The following is a 17,595-nucleotide window of genomic DNA, read 5'->3' as shown; positions in this document are numbered from 1 at the left end:
ATTTTAAGTGCTTCCTCCTCTGCTTCCACCACATACTCCGCAGCTGCCTTAAGCTTCTCCGCCAGCAGCAATACACCAGGGTCAGCCTGCAGCATGGTGCATAATTCACTAGCACACTCAATCATGGCCTTAGAGACCCAGGCTGAAGCAATAAGAGGATGTAGGGTAAATCCCACCCCTTCAAATATAGCCTTGAGGTTACCCTCCAGCTTTTTATCCACAGGATCTTTGAACGCTGCACCGCCCTGTACTGGTAAAACAGTAGCCTTGGACAAACGTGCCACTGAAGCATCCACAACTGGCACCTTTTCCCAGAGCTCCGCATGAGACTCTGGCATAGGGTACAGACTAAGGAATCTCTTAGGCATTTGCAGCCTCTTATCAGGGGTTTTCCAAGCCCCTTCCAACAATTCCTGTAAACCTTCATCCGAAGGAAAGGTAACAGCCTCCTTACGCTGTCGCTTAAACACACCTTTAGCAGGAGTTTTATCCTCCACTGACAGTTTCAAAGCCTGTTTCACAGCTACAATAAGATCCTCTACTCCTGCAGAAGAGGTCTCTTCAAAATCATCACCCTGATCCCAGGGGATGTCAGTATACGCTCCCTCCTCCTCATCTGCCAAAGCATAAGACCTTTTAGGGGTCCCTGCAACATCAACATCAATCTTGTCTAGTATCTCACTAAACCTGTTGATCCCCTTAGCAGTATCCTGCATCACCTGAATAAAGGCAGGATCTGCCTGGGTAAGAGGCAAGGAGCCAGAGGACTGCTGAGATGATGGCATAGGTCTCTGGGATTCTACCAATACATCACTCTGTCTGTCCAGTAGCTGCACCAAAGCGTTCACTGACCTGCCTAGGGCACTGGCCCACGCGGGTTCAATCTGCTCTGCCCTCTGAGGTTCACTCCCCATGGGTCTCACAGCAGCGCAAGTGTTACACAAGCCCCCCTTGGCCATCTGCTCAGGGACAAATGTCTGTGTGCATACATTACACGCGCTCAGTGCAATAAGGGCTCCCTCCCCCAAAACCACAGCATGTTGCTCAGACATAATGAAAAGTGATATATATATACAGACGGCGCCGGCCTTATGCTTGCTGGCGAATCGCCAGCAGCATGCTGCTGGCGATCCGCCAGCAACACGGCGCGCCATCTGACTGAGACGCGCGTGCGTCCCCCACGCACGCGCGTCTCAGTATCCGGGCGGCCGGCCGGCGAGGCGGACGCAATACTGTCCGCCTCCCGCTCGAGGGGGGCTGGGGGGACCCGAGGAGGCTGTGGGGGGGTGCGGGCGCCCGGTGTGGGCACCGGGCGACCCGTCGGAAGGGGACGGCAGCACCGTCGGAAGGGGACGCGCGCGCACCTCGTGCGCGCGCGTCCCCTTCCGACACACAGATGGCGCGGGAGCAGGGAATGGCGATGGCGTCGCCATCGCCATCCCCTGCAAAGATGAGCCCGGCCCCATCTGTACAGTGCATACAATGTACCAGCGATTATACAGGTTATTGCACTCAGTCACTTAGCTGTCTGTCGGTTTCAGATGCGGGGAAACGATGCCCAGGAAATCCAAACACTCTGCTAGGATCTGTAAGCCAGCTCAGCTCCGCTGCAAGCGTTCTGAAAGGCGCCAAACACAGAGTGAGGGAAGAGACCAAGTCCCTGCTGCTGCGGGGTCCGTGACTTTTGGCGCCAACCACCCCCAGTCAGCCGTTCCCTTGGTAGGATTTCCTAGTTCCAGTATCTCCCCCTCGACTGGGGACCACTTGGAACATGCCTGTAACAACGCTGCTGTCCTCTCATATAGGAGCTCAGCGTGTAAGCTCCGCATAAAATGGCCGCCGCCATCATGGAGCACCTGTCCCCCATCCCCCATGATCCCCACCTAAACGTGAAGCCGGTTTCAGGACACTCCGGAGCCCAGGCAGCTTCTTAAAAGAAGCTGTAAGCGCTGCACAGGGAGGCCAGACAGCATCTCCCTTGTGCACAGTGAGCTGACAGGACACGCTTCTGTCAGCTCCTGCTGCGCTAGCAGTGTGAGGATTCACTATGAGAATCCTCACACTGTGCCTACCTAGCTAGAGTATAATTAATAAAATAATAAAATTCCCCTAACTACTCTAATTCTTCAGCTGCTCCTGCAGCTCTTTAGAATAGCACCCACTCCAGTGGGCACCTAACACGAACTGAAGAAGAAGTCCGGGATGCAGTAGGGGAGGAGCCTACCCTCTAAAAGCTTTAGGATAGGTGCCTGGCTCCTTCGGACCCTCCTACATCCCAGTGTTGAGCTGTGTCACCAGGACCATTGAAAGAGAAATAAAGCAGCCAGTATTTACCCTGCACAGAAACACAATATCTCACCCAAATCTAATTCTCTCTGCACATTTTACATCTGCCCCCCTGCAGTGCACATGGTTTTGTCCATCTAAGAAGGATTTTGTCAGAAAGAGTGAAGTAGAATAAGGCCCAATGTGACATGAGCTGCATGATACATGTAGTAGTTGGTGTACAGTACACATTCGGAAAGGGGACGTGGTTACACCCTTTTTTGCCCATGGCCACGCCCCTTTGTTCATGGTCACGCCCCCTTCCTGAATGTGTACCAATTTCTTATGTTCAAATGTTGGAGGGTATGTGGTCATCCATCACATAGTTTGTTACTATAGATGGCTGTTTCCAGTATCTCTATCGATGGCAACTGCACCGATGACATACCCTCCAACTGTACCGATTTTGCCGGTACAGTACTGTTTTTTAACAGTCTGTACCGGCAAAATCAGTTTGTACCGAATGTACCGGTTTTCTGCAACACAGGACTGTGTTGGGAGCGCGCGTCCTGGGGCAACAGACCAGCTGTCGTAGCGCCCCATTCTAAGTACCCCGCTCCCCGTGGACCCCGGCATGGAGGTGGCAGCACCACTCGCCCAGTTTGACGAGGACTGGCAGGACTTTTACAAGTTCCGTCCTCTGTCCTCTTACCCCAGGAGCAGCAGCCGCCTGGACAATGTTCCCCCTCAGCAGCAGCAGATCCCTTCCCCGGGGGCATGGGCGCTCTCGAGGACCTGGCCGAGCTGGACAACGGATTCTCCTTAGAGCTGACACCCACCACATAGCCCCGTCCTGCCGATCACCGAGGAGGGCATCATGCGTGATGACGAGTGAGCGTGGCCGGGGTGTGTGTGTGTGTGCCATCTCTACGCAATGTGTACTGTAGTGTAGTGTGATGCAGGCAGCGTGTAGTGTATTGTAGTGTGATGCAGGCAGCGTGTAGTGTATTGTAGCATACCCTCCATTATGGCTAGACTCCCCCCCTCTCCTGCATTTTTTTAAATACATACTTTTGAAAAAAGTATACATTCGGAAAGGGGGCGTGGCCACGCCCCCTTTATCCATGACCACGCCCCCTTTCAGTTGGTGTACCGATTTCTGCCCTAAAAATGTTGGAGGGTATGCGATGACCATCCCTAATTGCTTCTGCCGACTGGGCGAAAGCATGTGACGTCACCACGCTCTATGGCTCTGTCTGCTATGTACTGTATAAGGCAGAACTCTGATGGTGAGGAGGGCACAGACAAACACCACTGAGTAGGCATGGCCATCTTTGCAGTCACCAGCGATGAAGATACTGCAACCAGCCATCGATAGTAACAAACTATCTGATGGATGACCATCGACAATTTTATCTATTGATGGTCATCCATTTTCTGACTGACTAGCCCATGGACCAATCAGAATGTGGGGGCGGGGCTTCAGGGTTGTCGAGTGGGCTATGCTCAGTGTCTCTGCACCTTGAAAAAAAAAAAAAAAAACCCATCTGTTTTGCTGTGACTTCGATGAAGGCAAACCATCTGGTTCTCCCCCATCGATTGCAAAAGTATTCAACATAGGTCATAAACCATCGATGGTTTTGAGTCATCGATGGTCGATGGATATCCCTACGCGGTACTGAGCCAGGAACAACACAAAGGCTCTGGTGGTCGGGTTTTTATCTAATCCCAGTTTTTGAAGTCTAGTGCAGTTAGCTTATAAAGCAAATCCACACAATTGTAACTAGAATTGCAACGTCACGTTAACTTACACGCACCCTGCTAAGAATAAAACTAAATCTGTCTAGCTTCGGCTTGCTCCTACACATCTAGATTCTAGAAATGTACTATGAGGAAGTGGAAGTAGGTGTGTAAATATATGACCTATCTCCTCCCATCACTGTCCCAACAGGCCCATCCTCCCCTTCACTCTCTTCTCTCTTTTGTCTGCTCTTTCCTTTGTATCATAGCTCTGCAAGATATTATTTGATCTGACACCGGTATTAACAGCAAACACAGACGCATATATAGCCTATTTATATAATATATTGACTATTTATATAATATATTATGTACAGGCAAATACCCATAGTTTGGATTCCTAAAATTGATTTATAGTGCGATGCTGCACACGTCCATATACACCACAGGACAGTCACACCCAGCACACTGACACGCCTTTAAATCTACACATTGGTACTAGAACTGGCGGCGCACATTGTACACACAATGGCAAAGACAATCATCTGATTAACAGATACGGATGTATTCCAAGGGAGACGCTCGGATCCACAGCTTTGATGGAATATGGATATTTTTCTCTCCTTTCTGTGGTTCGTGATCTGGACACCAGGTACTGACTTTCTTTATTTGTCTGCCTTAATACATTGTGCAGCTTCATAGCTGAGAAAATTGCAGCCATTATAATACTGCTGGTTAGTGTCTCCAGTGAATGTCCATTTTCGTGTAGTTTAACAGTGCCGTGTGTTTATGCATTAAACTGCTAAATCATGTATTAAGAAATATAACACTATTACATTGCTGGCAAACCTATTTCCTATTAAACGTTTGGAAGAAAAAGAAATACAGTAGCAAAACAGGCTTTGATACTAGCAATGCACTTTATAATAGGATTACATGGAGAATTGTAGTGCACCGATATGAAGGAACAGACTGATTATTATTTATTTTAAACAATAGAAATCGATCTTAATAAAGATTGGGGACTATGTAAAAACCGGACCGGACTAGACTCCGGACCGCCGGACAGGACATCAAAATCTGCAGTCCGGAGCTTATAGGGTCCGGTCCGGGGGGTGTCCTGTTGGGGGGGTGTCTTGTCCAGGGGGGTCCCTGTGATAGCTATCATCAGGGACATGGGGAAGGGGAGATTACAGCCTCCCCCTGTGGTCCGGACCGTCCGGTTTTTGCTACATGCCCGGACCATACAGGGAGACTTTATTCTATCCCTTCTCATCTACCTGGTGACAGGTGTCACAGGCAGCCCCCCAGGACAGGACACCCCCCGGACAGGACACCCCCCGGACCGGACGCTACAAGCTCCAAAATGCAGTGTTTGATGTCTGGTCCGGGCAGGGGGGTTGGGGCGCCCCGGTGCCTACGGGGGGGGGGGGTACCTGCGGCGCTGTGTGATCTGGCGGCGGGGTCCCTGCAGTGATGCGCGCTATCCGGCAGCCAGGCGGCGGCGCGGGAAGCGCTGATGGGTTTGAAAACTCGCCGCACGCTGATTCGCTGAATCTCAGCCAATCAGCATGCAGAATGTTTTCAAACCCAGCAGCGCTTCCCGCGCTGCCGCCTGGCTGCCGGATAGCGCGCATCACTGCAGGGACCCCGCCGCCAGATCATACAGTGCCGCAGGTACCCGGCACGGACACCCCTGCAGCCTCCAGGCGAGGGGCGAAGTGCCGCCCTCCAGTGGCTGGCGCCCTAGGCAAATGCCTAGATTTGCCTAGTGGTGGCGCCGGCCCTGGGTCCGGGGGTTTTGTCCTGGTCCGGTTTTTACCCATACCCCACAATCTTTTGTGTTTCCAGGGCTAAAACACACATTTACTAACATGTTAAAATAAAAATCATCTGTTTAGTAGATGTGTGATTTAGACCCTGAAATCCAATGTCAATTGAATGATAAAAAGTCAATCAAAATCCTACCTTTTTAGTTTTGCTCTGCATAATAGTAAAAAACGGAGAGATTTGCAGTAGTGGTAAACAGAATCAAGCTGAGACCTGTGCTGTTAAATGTGAACAGATAGTGGGGGAGATGCAGGAAAGAATAAGTGCCATTTTTCTTACGTTTGGCTGTGTTCTGCTTCTACATCAAGGGCCCGATTCAGCCTACTACATTGTATTGCTAAAATCGCTATTCATTGATTTTTCGCACTTCTGCACATGTGTGAGCCACGACGCTTGTTTGACGTAGGATAAAGCCCGTCCATGTCTGACTTCGCAGCTAGTTGGAATTGCTGACACAAACGCTCACACTCTAGCGATGTGGCTGCAAAATTTGGTGGGCACATCCCGAAGAGGGACCTGGCGGGTAAGACAACCTTGCCCTGTGCTGCCCCCAACCAGTAGCCTCGTGCTGGCAGCTGAAATTTTGCAAAACTGTAACTGTCTGAATTAGGCCTCAAGCCTGGAATGCAGCAAGCTGCTCTCTCCCGTGAATAAGCACGGTGCATGTGAAATTTTCACGTACAAGTATTTTTTTTGTTTTGTGTATCTAAAAATGTGATTTGAAAAAAAAAAAAAATAGCTTTATTTCAACCTAATTCACCTAAATTATTCGAAAAATTGTAACTTTACATGTGTGGACGATGTGGACATAGGGTTGCCACCTCTCCTGGATTTCCAGGATTCTCCCATTTTTGGTGGCAACCCTCCAGGAGGCTTTTCCAATCACCGGGATTCTTCCGGAATCTGGGTGACTAGAAAAGCCTGGGCAGCCTTGCTCCCTCACCCGATGCCCACTGATTGTGGCTGCATGCTGATTGCGGCCTAAGCTGGTGCTGCCGGGGTCCAGCCGGGTCTGGGTCGGGATGCAGTGCGCGTCGTCACGTGTCTGCCTTGCACGCTCCCCCTCCTCCTATACGCTGTACGCACCAGCTGCATCATCAATGCATAGCATCGACTCACCATATCTAGGAGTCGGCAGTGGGGCGGGGCATGGCCGCTCACACTCTAAGGCAGGGGTGGGCAACTATTTTGGCTGGGGGGCCGCTTAACACTTCACTAAATATTCGAGGGCCACACACAATACAAATCACGAAAAATGCTCCCAAACGAGGGATAAGTAGTGAATAAAGGATTTTTCAACAGGTTATATATGGGCAGCGGGGTTGGAGACAAGACAGGGAGAGTGCCCGGCTGCAAGAATATATATAAAAAAAATTATATATATATATATATATATATATATATGCAGGGTTTTTGGGCGGCACTCTACGGTTTTTACAAACCGTAGAGTGCCGCCCAAAAACCCTGCATATTGTTGGTGGAGATTTGTCCCTACCTGGGAAGGCACCAGGGTGAGTTCAATTATCTTTTGTGGAGTGCCGACCCGACGACAGATATATAATATATTTTTTATATATATATTCTTGCGGCCTGGTACTCTCCCTGTCTTGTCTCCAACCCCGGTGCCCATATATAACCTGTTGAAAAATCCTTTATTCACTACCTGTGTGTGTATATATGTATGTACCGTGTTTCCCCGATAATAAGACACTGTCTTATTTTTTTTCAACCAACAAAAAAAACCATAGGCCTTATTTTCAGTGGAGGTCTTATTTTAATACGGTACACATTGGCAGCAAATGTCAAAAAACAGGTGCCATCTTTGACATGCCCCAAACCCCCTTGATATGGTAAACCTGCCCCTGTCCTCCTTTTAAACATGCCCCCAGTGCTCCTTGTAAACATGCCCCCAGTTAAAGAGAGGGAACGTACCGTAGCCTCCTTTACACACCTCTCCTCCTCTCTGTCTCATCAACTCCAGCGCTCCTTGCTCTGCTGCAGCCGCGTGATGTGCGTGGCGACGTCACGCGGCTCCCACAATGCATCCCTGGGACCGGGAGCAAAGCGGCATCTGTAGAAGCCGGAGGTCTCTAAATACCTCAGAGGTGATTGAAGATCACCTGGAGGTTAGCGGAGGTTAGCGGGGTCTTGTATTTATTGTTTTGCAATGCACAGGATTGAAATTTGAATCGGCCTTATTTTTGGGGGAGGTCTTATTTTGGACATATGTCCAAAATCTGGGGGAGGTCTTATTTTCGGGGGATGTCTTATTATCGGGGAAACACGGTATGTGTGTGTGTGTGTGTGTGTGTGTGTATATATATATATATATATATATATATATATATATATATATATATATATATATATATATATATATATATATATATATATATATATATATATATATATATATATATATATATATATATATATATATATGGCATGGACCTCTGCGCCAAGTGTATTTTCAGAAAGTTCACCAGTTGAAGATTCCCTTGTACGACCACAATGGGAAAACAAGCACCAAAGTCAATTATGGACCTGCAGCTGCTTCACTCTCAGGGTGAAATCTCTGGAATCCACAGAGAGAGACAGATCTAGGAAAAGGCAGAGAGAAGGCGCTTCATGGTGCAATATCACTTTAAAAGATTTAATGGACAATACTAAAATCCAGGTACAGGCAAATAGAGACTCGTACCAATAGTAAAAGCACTGTGGACTGGGTACCACAAGGTTTAAAACATAGCCACAGGCTAAGCTGCTCACACGTCTGCGCAGGAACAGGGATCCACCATAAACACCGCTATGCTGGCTTGCAGGGAGGCGTGCAGGGGGTATCCAGGGACCACACAGCAGTCGTGAAGAGAGAGGGAGCGTCGTAGGCCACGCCCTGACGCGTTTCGTCGTATAGACTTCATCAGAGGGCGTGGCTACTACGATCGCTCAACTAGTTTAAATAGGTCCAGAGTTGTCAATCAATTAGACAGCCTGGTGACGGCATTGGTTGCCGCGCTAGAGTGGGCGTGATTACGCTGTGCGTGGCACTAGCCGCTGTAATCACTATATATGTGGGAGCCCGACTAGGGCGGCTAACGTGGGTGGTGCGTGACGCGTCAAATGACGCACTCGGCATCACATGAACGGCTAAAGGATGCCGGGAGCTGCGTGTATATGCAGCGTCAAATGACGCGTATTGCATTAAGTGACGCTCGCAGTGTCACATACCGCGTCAGATGACGCGCACTACATCAAATGACGCTCGCCGTGTCACGTGACCGTAGTCCGTATGACAGAGGAACGTCAAATGACGGATTCACTGTCGGATGACACAGGGAGGGCGGAGCCCACATAGATAAGGGAAAGGGACGCCTACCCAAGGACATATATCATGTAATTTTACCAGGTGGGGCGGAGTTTGCTTAGTTAAGTATAGAGAGCAACGTTGCCTCAGTAGAGGCAAAACATACAAGACGTCCTATGATTCATTGAGCGTCATATGACGAGGATGGCGATGGACCTATCAAATAAAAACAAGGGGCGGTCTATACTGGTGAAATGTAAACAAATAATTGTCAGATGGGAACAGTGCATTTATGTATGTTACTCAAGCAACAAACATAAGGGCCAAATCTCAAATAAGAGCAAGTGACCCGAGTAATTGTATAAGTAACAGTGGTGGATGAATGACTAAAAAAGTCAAACTATGCAAAAGCGCTAAAAATCACCAAAAAATCTATAGAACCAGCACAAAAACGCGCTATGTATGAGCAATTTAGCCCAGGCTTTACAAAATAAAATACATGATAAAATGAGCATACACAAATACATCACACCAATATCTGATTCAAAAAGAGCCACCTTCAGTCTACTCATCATAATAATATAATATGGGAGGAGCCACTTTGGCATGGCTAAAAAAACATATCCTTCTATCAAAATAACAGAAGAATAAGGCGAGGGCAGTAACTAACAGGCGGAAAGCCCATCATGTATGGCCATTCCAAAAAAACAAACATGACAACAGGGGATGCACATAAGAGCAGATATGCATTTTTTTAGAGAGGCAGAAACAATGAGACAGGCAGTAATATAGATGAATAAAAGTGACTCACATTATGCGATGGACAGATTATCAGACTCCCTATTGGTTGTGTCCGAGTTTTCTTGAAGAAGTGAGTGCCGCCCCAAGAAGATATATATATATATATATATATATATATATATATATATATATATATATATATATATTCACATAAAATAATTGCTCCTTACTTTTAAGTACTATTATATTTTCCGGGGCGTGTGGTGCCTGAGGGGGGGAAGCCAGGTGAGATGAGAACTAGTTGTATACCTCCGTAGCTAGCTGCTTGCGCCCGCCGGAGAGTGGCCGCCCTGCACAGCATTACTGGGCTGTGGGAGGGTACGCGGTGACGCAGCGGCCGCACCAACCAACGGAGGGGAGGTGGCTGCCGCCTCACCACGTCCCCTCCCATGCTCCCAGGAATGCCGTGCGCGGCGATGTCGACGTCGTGCATTCACAACGGCGGGTGAACAGGTCTGTTTATCCCTGCAAAGAAAAATTTGCTGGTTAAATGACAAGCGGCCGCTAATGCTAGTCGGGCCGCTTGTCATAGTAATAAAGGTCTGTGCAGCGGGCCAGACATAAGTGTCTCGAGGGCCGCATCCGGCCCGCGGGCCGCCTGTTGCCCACCACTGCTCTAAGGTAACCACCACCTGTCTTTTCCACAAGTTAAGCTATTAATTGTATTTATGTGCCTATTATTACATACATTATATTCATGCATGTCACATTATGATGACATGCATGAATATAATAAATGTAATAATTGACACAGGAATACATGCCTGTATTACAGACACCACACCCAATTTTTTCCGATGAGGACACACCCACTTTTGCGATGTCACGTCCACTTTTCCGGGAGCGTGCGCATGAGAAGATGAGGGTGGAGGGATCTCCCCGAATTTATTATGTGTAACCCTAGGTACTCACCATTGCCCACCTCTCAATTCCATGTGATTTTCGGATAAACTGATTGGTATCCTTTTTTTTTAGTTTACATGAGTATACGGGTATAAAGTTTTATATATGAAATTTAAATTGGTGCTTGTGTCTCTTCTGCTTTGTATCTGTGTTTTGATGCTTTTGGTGATCTACTCCTAATTCTAGGAGCCAGGATGAAAGTTTAGGAGCCAGACCAACTAAAAATACAGTGCACGCCAAAACTTTACACTATATTGCCTATTACACATGTAACACACCCATTACATATTATGCCACAGGCCATAATGACCTGCCTCTATCGGTAAGGGTATATAGTGTGTACACTAAAAATCAGATGTATTTCGGATCATCCTTTAGTTCCCGCTAGTGTTGTTGGTCAAATCAGTCAGGTGTGTAGCTAGCATTAGAAAGGTGCACAAATGCTAAACCCTATAACAGACATGTTATGCTCCATATGATATGGAGCATAACATGTGACTAATGAGTGCACCAGTGTGTCTGCCCGGTGACCTGGGAAATGTCAATGAGTACACCTATGTACCTGGGAAATGTATCCACCTGTGTACCTGCCAGGTGACCTGGGAAGTGTCAGTGAGTAATGAGTACACCTGTGTGTCTGCCCGGTGACCTGGGAAGTGTCAGTGAGTACACCTGTGCACCTTTTGGGTGACCTGAGCCATATCACCTGTCTGAGTAAGCAGGACCCCCCTGTGCATGGCCCAGATGTCACAGCTAGCTGCTGGTGTGTGCGGCACTATCACTCACCCAATCACCTAGTTGCTGTAATTCCTACACTTCCAGGGGTTGCCGCTGTAGGAACCCCTGGCTTTGCCATCCCCGGGCAAGCCTGCAGTAGGCTGTAGTTAAGCTGATAAGGCCAGAGGTTATTGGAGTGGTCGGGTCCCTTCCTCCAGCCCCAGGGGCTGTGGCTGAGCAGCTGCTGGTCACCAGGGGAAGGAAGTCTTCATGCTCCTGATTTATTATTTCCAAGCTCTCTACTGTTTATTTATGAAGAGGCAGAGTCTATGAGATATATCACGAAGGAGGGGTTGGCAGCACTCACAACTTTGATAAACCACGCAACTAAAGTTGTTTGAAGCTGTGTTCACACGCTGGCAATCTGGTCGCTGAGCAATTTCTAGTCAAAATGAGGTGGAGACAGAATAGCTTGCAATTTTCAGCCAAAATCGCTGGTCAGCGTTGAAAACAGTACACTGAGCAATATATTGCTGAACAGCCAAAATTGCTCTGCGACCGAATTGCGCCGTGTGTACACAGCTTTAATGTTTTAATTCATTCAAGTGATTTTTCATCAGAAGTACAAAGAAGGATAAAACTTTACATACCTATGTACCATCATCTGCAGCATGTGAATGTCTATCCCGATTCCAGATGAATCCTGCGGCCGGCGTCCAGGTGCTGTGTCGCGCTCTGAGTGACATCAGGCTGGGGCGTTGGAACCCGTTACCAGGCAACGTGAATAAAAAAAAACATAAATAAGAATTGGGTGACTTGCGTGATTAAGATCAGAATAATCTATAGATCAGAGGGCAGAACATAATCGCTTTTACAAAAAACAATTAAGATTGAGCTGTTCATTTAACCCATGAGGGCTCACTGTATTACGTTTGTAGGTTCAACGTCCTTCTTTCTGCAATAAGAGCCTACCACGGTCACCTCCTCTAATTGTTAACAGGACAACATCTATCATTTTATATCTTAAGGTAGAGAGATTGTCGCTTCTGCACAAAGTTGCATGCCACTGGTTGCTCCAAAGGTTTACCACACGGGCATTTGAAGAGATCTCCTCAAATGCCCATGTGGTCTTTACAATACACAAAAAACATGAAGGCAAGACCACACGAAAATTTAAAGAACACATGGCTCTGCACCCCAGTGACATATGTCAAGCTCTGGAGGCTAAAACTTCAGAGCAACCAGTGGCACTCCACTTTGTGCAGAAGCGATGGTACTTATGTAGTAGTTGGGCGCCCAATTTAGCTACGTGCGCTTGCGGAAGAAAATCGCATCACATCACATGTCACATTTTAGTGACATTCAATCCGTGTGATGCAATCCCAGTACTTTCTATGCATATAGTACTGATGTATGCATATAAAGTACCGTAACTATGCTTTGTGAATAAACTTAAGCTACGTAAATAGCGTAGTCAGTCAGAAGTTGCGTAAGTGCTCCTGGTCCCTCACTCTGAGGTAAAACCGTGTCAGTGATGGATGCTACCCAGAGTTCTTCCAGTGTTTCAGCGAGTACTGTCCACAGCACGATGGCAGCAGGTCAGCAGATCTCATTATTCAGGCTGCCGACATCAGAGGAGGAGGCATTGCTCTTTTTACAGTGAAAAACTTTGCTGCAGACTTGCGTAAATGGGCATCCCATGAGGCTCTTAGTGAGAGAAGGTCAGTGGTGGTGCCATATCAAGTCCTGTCGCCAAAAGGTGACCATGCAAGCAGACCTGTAGTACCCTAGATGCCGCCTGCCATTCGTCACTCATACAGTTTTTGTACTCCTGGGCACAGGAACTTACCAGTGTGGCCTACTGCGAAAGGGAGTTAGAGATATCCATTAAGACAACGGTGCAGTATAATGCACTTATGAGGGAAGCCTGCACCATCAATCTTCTCTCTCAGCCCCAGACCCAAATTGGAGGACCGGGACTGGTGGTGGAGGTCGATGAGACCCTGTTCTCCAAAAGGAAATATGGCTTGGGGAGGATGTTGCCCCAGCAATGGGTGTTTGGTGGCATCTGCAGGGAGACAGGGGCCTGCTTCCTGACAGCTGTCGACAGGAGAGACACCACCACCCTTATGGCTGCCATTACAGCGCATGTTGCCCCGGATCTATTATTTACAGTGACTGCTGGAGGGCCTATAAGACAGAGGAATTACAGGAGGCCGGCTATGAGCACTGCAGGGTAAACCACAAATATAATTTTGTGTACCCTGAATCTGGGGTACACACCCAGTATATCGAAAGGATGTGGGGGGCAGCCAAATGGAGGAATAAGAAGCACAGTGGCACTGCAAGGCAGCACTTAAACTCATACCTGCAGGAGTTCATGTGGCGGAGAACCGTGGCTGCAGACAACCCTTTTGAACGCATTTTATATGCACGGAGCCTCCTGCCAAGTACTGCATTGCCTACTTAGTGCCTGTCGTCCTTTTTTTTTTTTTTTTTCATCTTTTTCATTATCTTGTTCCTTATATTGTTGTTGTTATTATCTAATCTTTACTGTTCTTGATGTATTTGTGATTCTTGTTATATTTAATCATTATCTTTGCTATTGTTATTTATCAATTATCATAATCATTACTCACTAAATTTACAGTTTGACGTTAACACGTGTCCACATTACTGTCTCAGATGTGTTGTATGGCTGCTGTGAATGTGTTCCTGAAAGCACCCCACTATCCACGCTACCCCGAAGCGTGGTGAGCGGCGGCGGAATGCGTCCTCACAACTTTTTTATACCCCCCACTATCCACGTCGGCGTGGAGTTGATTTTATATAGTATGGCGAGCGCAGCGAGGGGACGTGGATTACTTTACATGTTTTCCACGTCCCCTTGCGAGGCTCGCCACGCTTCGGGCTTGGTGGCTCGCTGCGCTCACCACACTATATAAAATCGACTCCACGCTGACGTGGATAGTGGGGGTATGAAAAGGTTGGGAGGACGCATTCCGCCGCCCCTCGCGGGGCTCTCTGCACTAACCCCTCGTGGGGCGCACACTATAAAATCAACTCCATGCTGATGTGGATAGTGGGGGTATGAAAAGGTTGGGAGAACGCATTCTGCCGCTCCTCGCGGGGCTCACTGCACTCACCACGCTTCTGGGTGGTGTGGATAGTGGGGGAATGCTGCGCTTGCAACACTATAGGGTGGTGTGGATAGTGGGGGGTAGCTAAAATTGGCACTACAGTTAATGCCATCACACCTTACAACATCACATACAATCGCATGCGATTTTAGCCAGTGAATAAATAGTTACATAGTAGGTGAGGCTGAATAAAGACTTGTGTCCATCTAGTTCAACCTATGTTTATAGTAGCTAATCCCTTGTTGTATAGTATGTTCTGATATTTTAAAGACAGATTGTTACTTATTCATACCCGTGGATGTTTTTAACCAATAAATGTTTATCCAGCCTTATTTTAAACGTATTTATAGTGTCTGCCGACACCACTTCTTCAGGAAGAGAGTTCCAAAGTTTGACTGTTCTGACTGTAAAGAAATTTTTTCTTCTAGATGAACAAAATCTTTTTTCTTCTAATCTAAACTCGTGCCCTCTCGTCCTAGATTCCTGTCTAGCAGAAAAAAAGGGTGTTTGACAGTTCCTTATATTGGCCCCTGATCTATTTGTACATGTTGAGCATGTCCCCCCTTAAAGTCTCTTCTCTAGTGTAAATAGTCCCACCTTGCTTAATCTCTCCTCGTAGCTTAAAGTCTCCATTCCCCTAATAAGCTTAGTTGCTCTTCTTTGGATTTTTTTCTAATACTATGATGTCCTTTTTATAGTGTGGGGCCCAGAACTGTACTCCGTATTCGAGGTGCGGTCTAACCAATGATTTGTACAGAGGCATAATTACTTTTGAATCCCTAGTTTCCATGCCCCTTTTAATACATGCTAGAGTTTTATTGGCCTTTTTAGTTTCTATATTAAATTGAGCACTACACCCTAGTTTGTTGTCTATTTGGACTCCTAGATGCTTTTCGAGTACTGAATTACCCAATTCATCCCCTTTCGAGTACTGAATTACCCAATACATTACTTAGTAAGATCGCATCGCATTGCATCATGAGGTACAATGCGATTACCCGCGTAAAAATAGCAGTGAATAAATTACTTAGTATTATCGCATCGCACAACACTAAAACTGGACATGCGATGCGATTTCCTTACGCGGAAAAGCCCACTAAGTCAAATCTTTTGACTTACAGGAGATTGACGTTTCGGTCCACCTCTGGGACCTTTGTCAAGATAACTTGTGGATTACAATGCCTCTCTATTATGGCTGACCTGACCCGGAAGTGTTTCCCATTAGTTTAATTACCTCTATATATCTATAATTAGTAAATTAATACTCTGTATTAAACAGACATATATATATAACTGTATAAGCGCTTAACATGGTTATTAAATATATACCTGTGCGTAAGGTTCTTCAGTGTGTATATACAGAGATGCTGGTCGCTGACCACTCAGTGACCCGCATATTGGAACGCAAAGGCGGATGTGCGTCATGCGCGACGTCACATCCTGCTGGTGGGATCCAGCTGGGTAGATGAAACACGGAAGTTAATTGTACACCTCTGGAGCGCATCAGTGTGTGCATGACAGGCAGCAAATGGAGATTACTACTGAGATGCGATATTAGTGGATGTACTAGCAGTATTCAATTTAGAAGATGTGCAATATTTTTTTCCCATCGCTCTGGGAGATGGGAGTGCCCTTTTCACTTTAAAGAAAAAAAAAATTCTATTTGTATGTTTGTATCTCTAAACCGATCCCTAAAACCAGCTAAATATCTTCGCTAAGGCCCTTGAATTAAGTTAAACAACTAAGATAGCATTATTCAATTATTTGGTATAATATTGGTTATATATTGAATCCCCCCCCCCCATAGTGCTGTGTCTTTCAGCACTTACTGAACTGCTCAAGTTCTATTTCTATCTATTTAATTTGTGCGCCCAGTAGCTTATGGGAATACCCAATAATTACTGCCCAAAAACGCTAATAATGAGTTTTATATGAAAAATATAAGGAATCGTTTCTAAAAATAGATAAAGTCACTGCTTATATATATTGGTGGAACGCATAATACATATGAACCGCAGAAGCGGAAATGACTGACGCCGCCTGGCTTCCTGTGATTTAGAACGCACAGGTCCGGCGGAAGTTGGAGCAGGGGGGCGCTTCCGGTTAAGTGGAACGCACGCCGGATTAAATGCAGTATCATATCATGTCTTACTTTACACTGCCGCTGGAGGGATCGCCCTAGGTACAGTGGGAGCCACTGCCATCTTTCTCTATAATAGGATTAAGTGAGTAATTGGATTACTCTGCTAATCCCCTACTCTATTGTTCTATGTATTGTATTGCAGCTGAGACAATAGGATAGCCATGGCTAGCCATCCTGAGCCATGGCCTAAGCAAGATAGATGAGACGTGCTCCTACTGTATGTGCTGTGATTATGTGATCTCCCTCTTCATTTATGCATTGAATGATTGCCTAAGAGATTTTTTTATAGCAGGTGCTGTTATGGTTTCGGGTATGAACCCGCAGCCTTGAATGCTGTTTAGGGTAAAGTCCTACACTGACTCTGTTGACCCCCGAGGTGAGGTGACAGACTCCTGCGGATGCTAGGCTTCACCTGTAGTCGCTACGTTTGAAGTAGCGAGTTAGGCCCGCTACAGCTCCGGTGCAACCAGGTGTTATGTGGGGACAAAGAGTCAGCGACCCCACCCGCTGCCCAGCAATGCCGGAGCGGGGAGAATCATATCCTCCTGTCTTTGCCGGCGTTATCCGTTGCCGGATAACGTCCGCTGGAGGCCGCATCCGACAGCGATGTCCTCTGGTGTCTCTGGTTGCCAGGCAACCAGACTCGGCGCTGCTGCTGGAGGACTGGGCGGCCGGGCACCCCTGCACCGCCGGAGCACGCCTCCGGCGTGTAACAGGTGCCTTATGAAATTTAGCTGAGCAGTGTGGTGTCT

General features: G+C 47.1%; 1 protein-coding gene across 2 annotated transcripts in view; it reads left to right on the top strand.

Annotated features, from left to right (window-relative positions):
- The first annotated feature begins 4,206 nt into the window (after positions 1-4,206).
- Positions 4,207-17,595, top strand: part of TMEM132A (transmembrane protein 132A) — a 141,847-nt gene continuing 128,458 nt past the window's right edge. The window contains exon 1 of one of the 2 annotated variants that reach the window (XM_083146099.1): positions 4,207-4,657. Coding sequence is in view for 1 of the 2 variants with exons in the window: in XM_083146098.1 (XP_083002224.1) it covers positions 4,612-4,657 (46 nt within the window). In the remaining variant the exon portion in view is untranslated. The remainder of the gene's footprint in view (positions 4,658-17,595) is intronic. The other variant, XM_083146098.1, reaches the window with a different exon arrangement.

This window comes from Crinia signifera, chromosome 6, assembly GCF_055691185.1.
Source record: "Crinia signifera chromosome 6, ASM5569118v1, whole genome shotgun sequence".
Lineage (NCBI taxonomy): Eukaryota > Metazoa > Chordata > Amphibia > Anura > Myobatrachidae > Crinia > Crinia signifera.
This window is presented reverse-complemented; position numbering and strand designations above follow the sequence as displayed.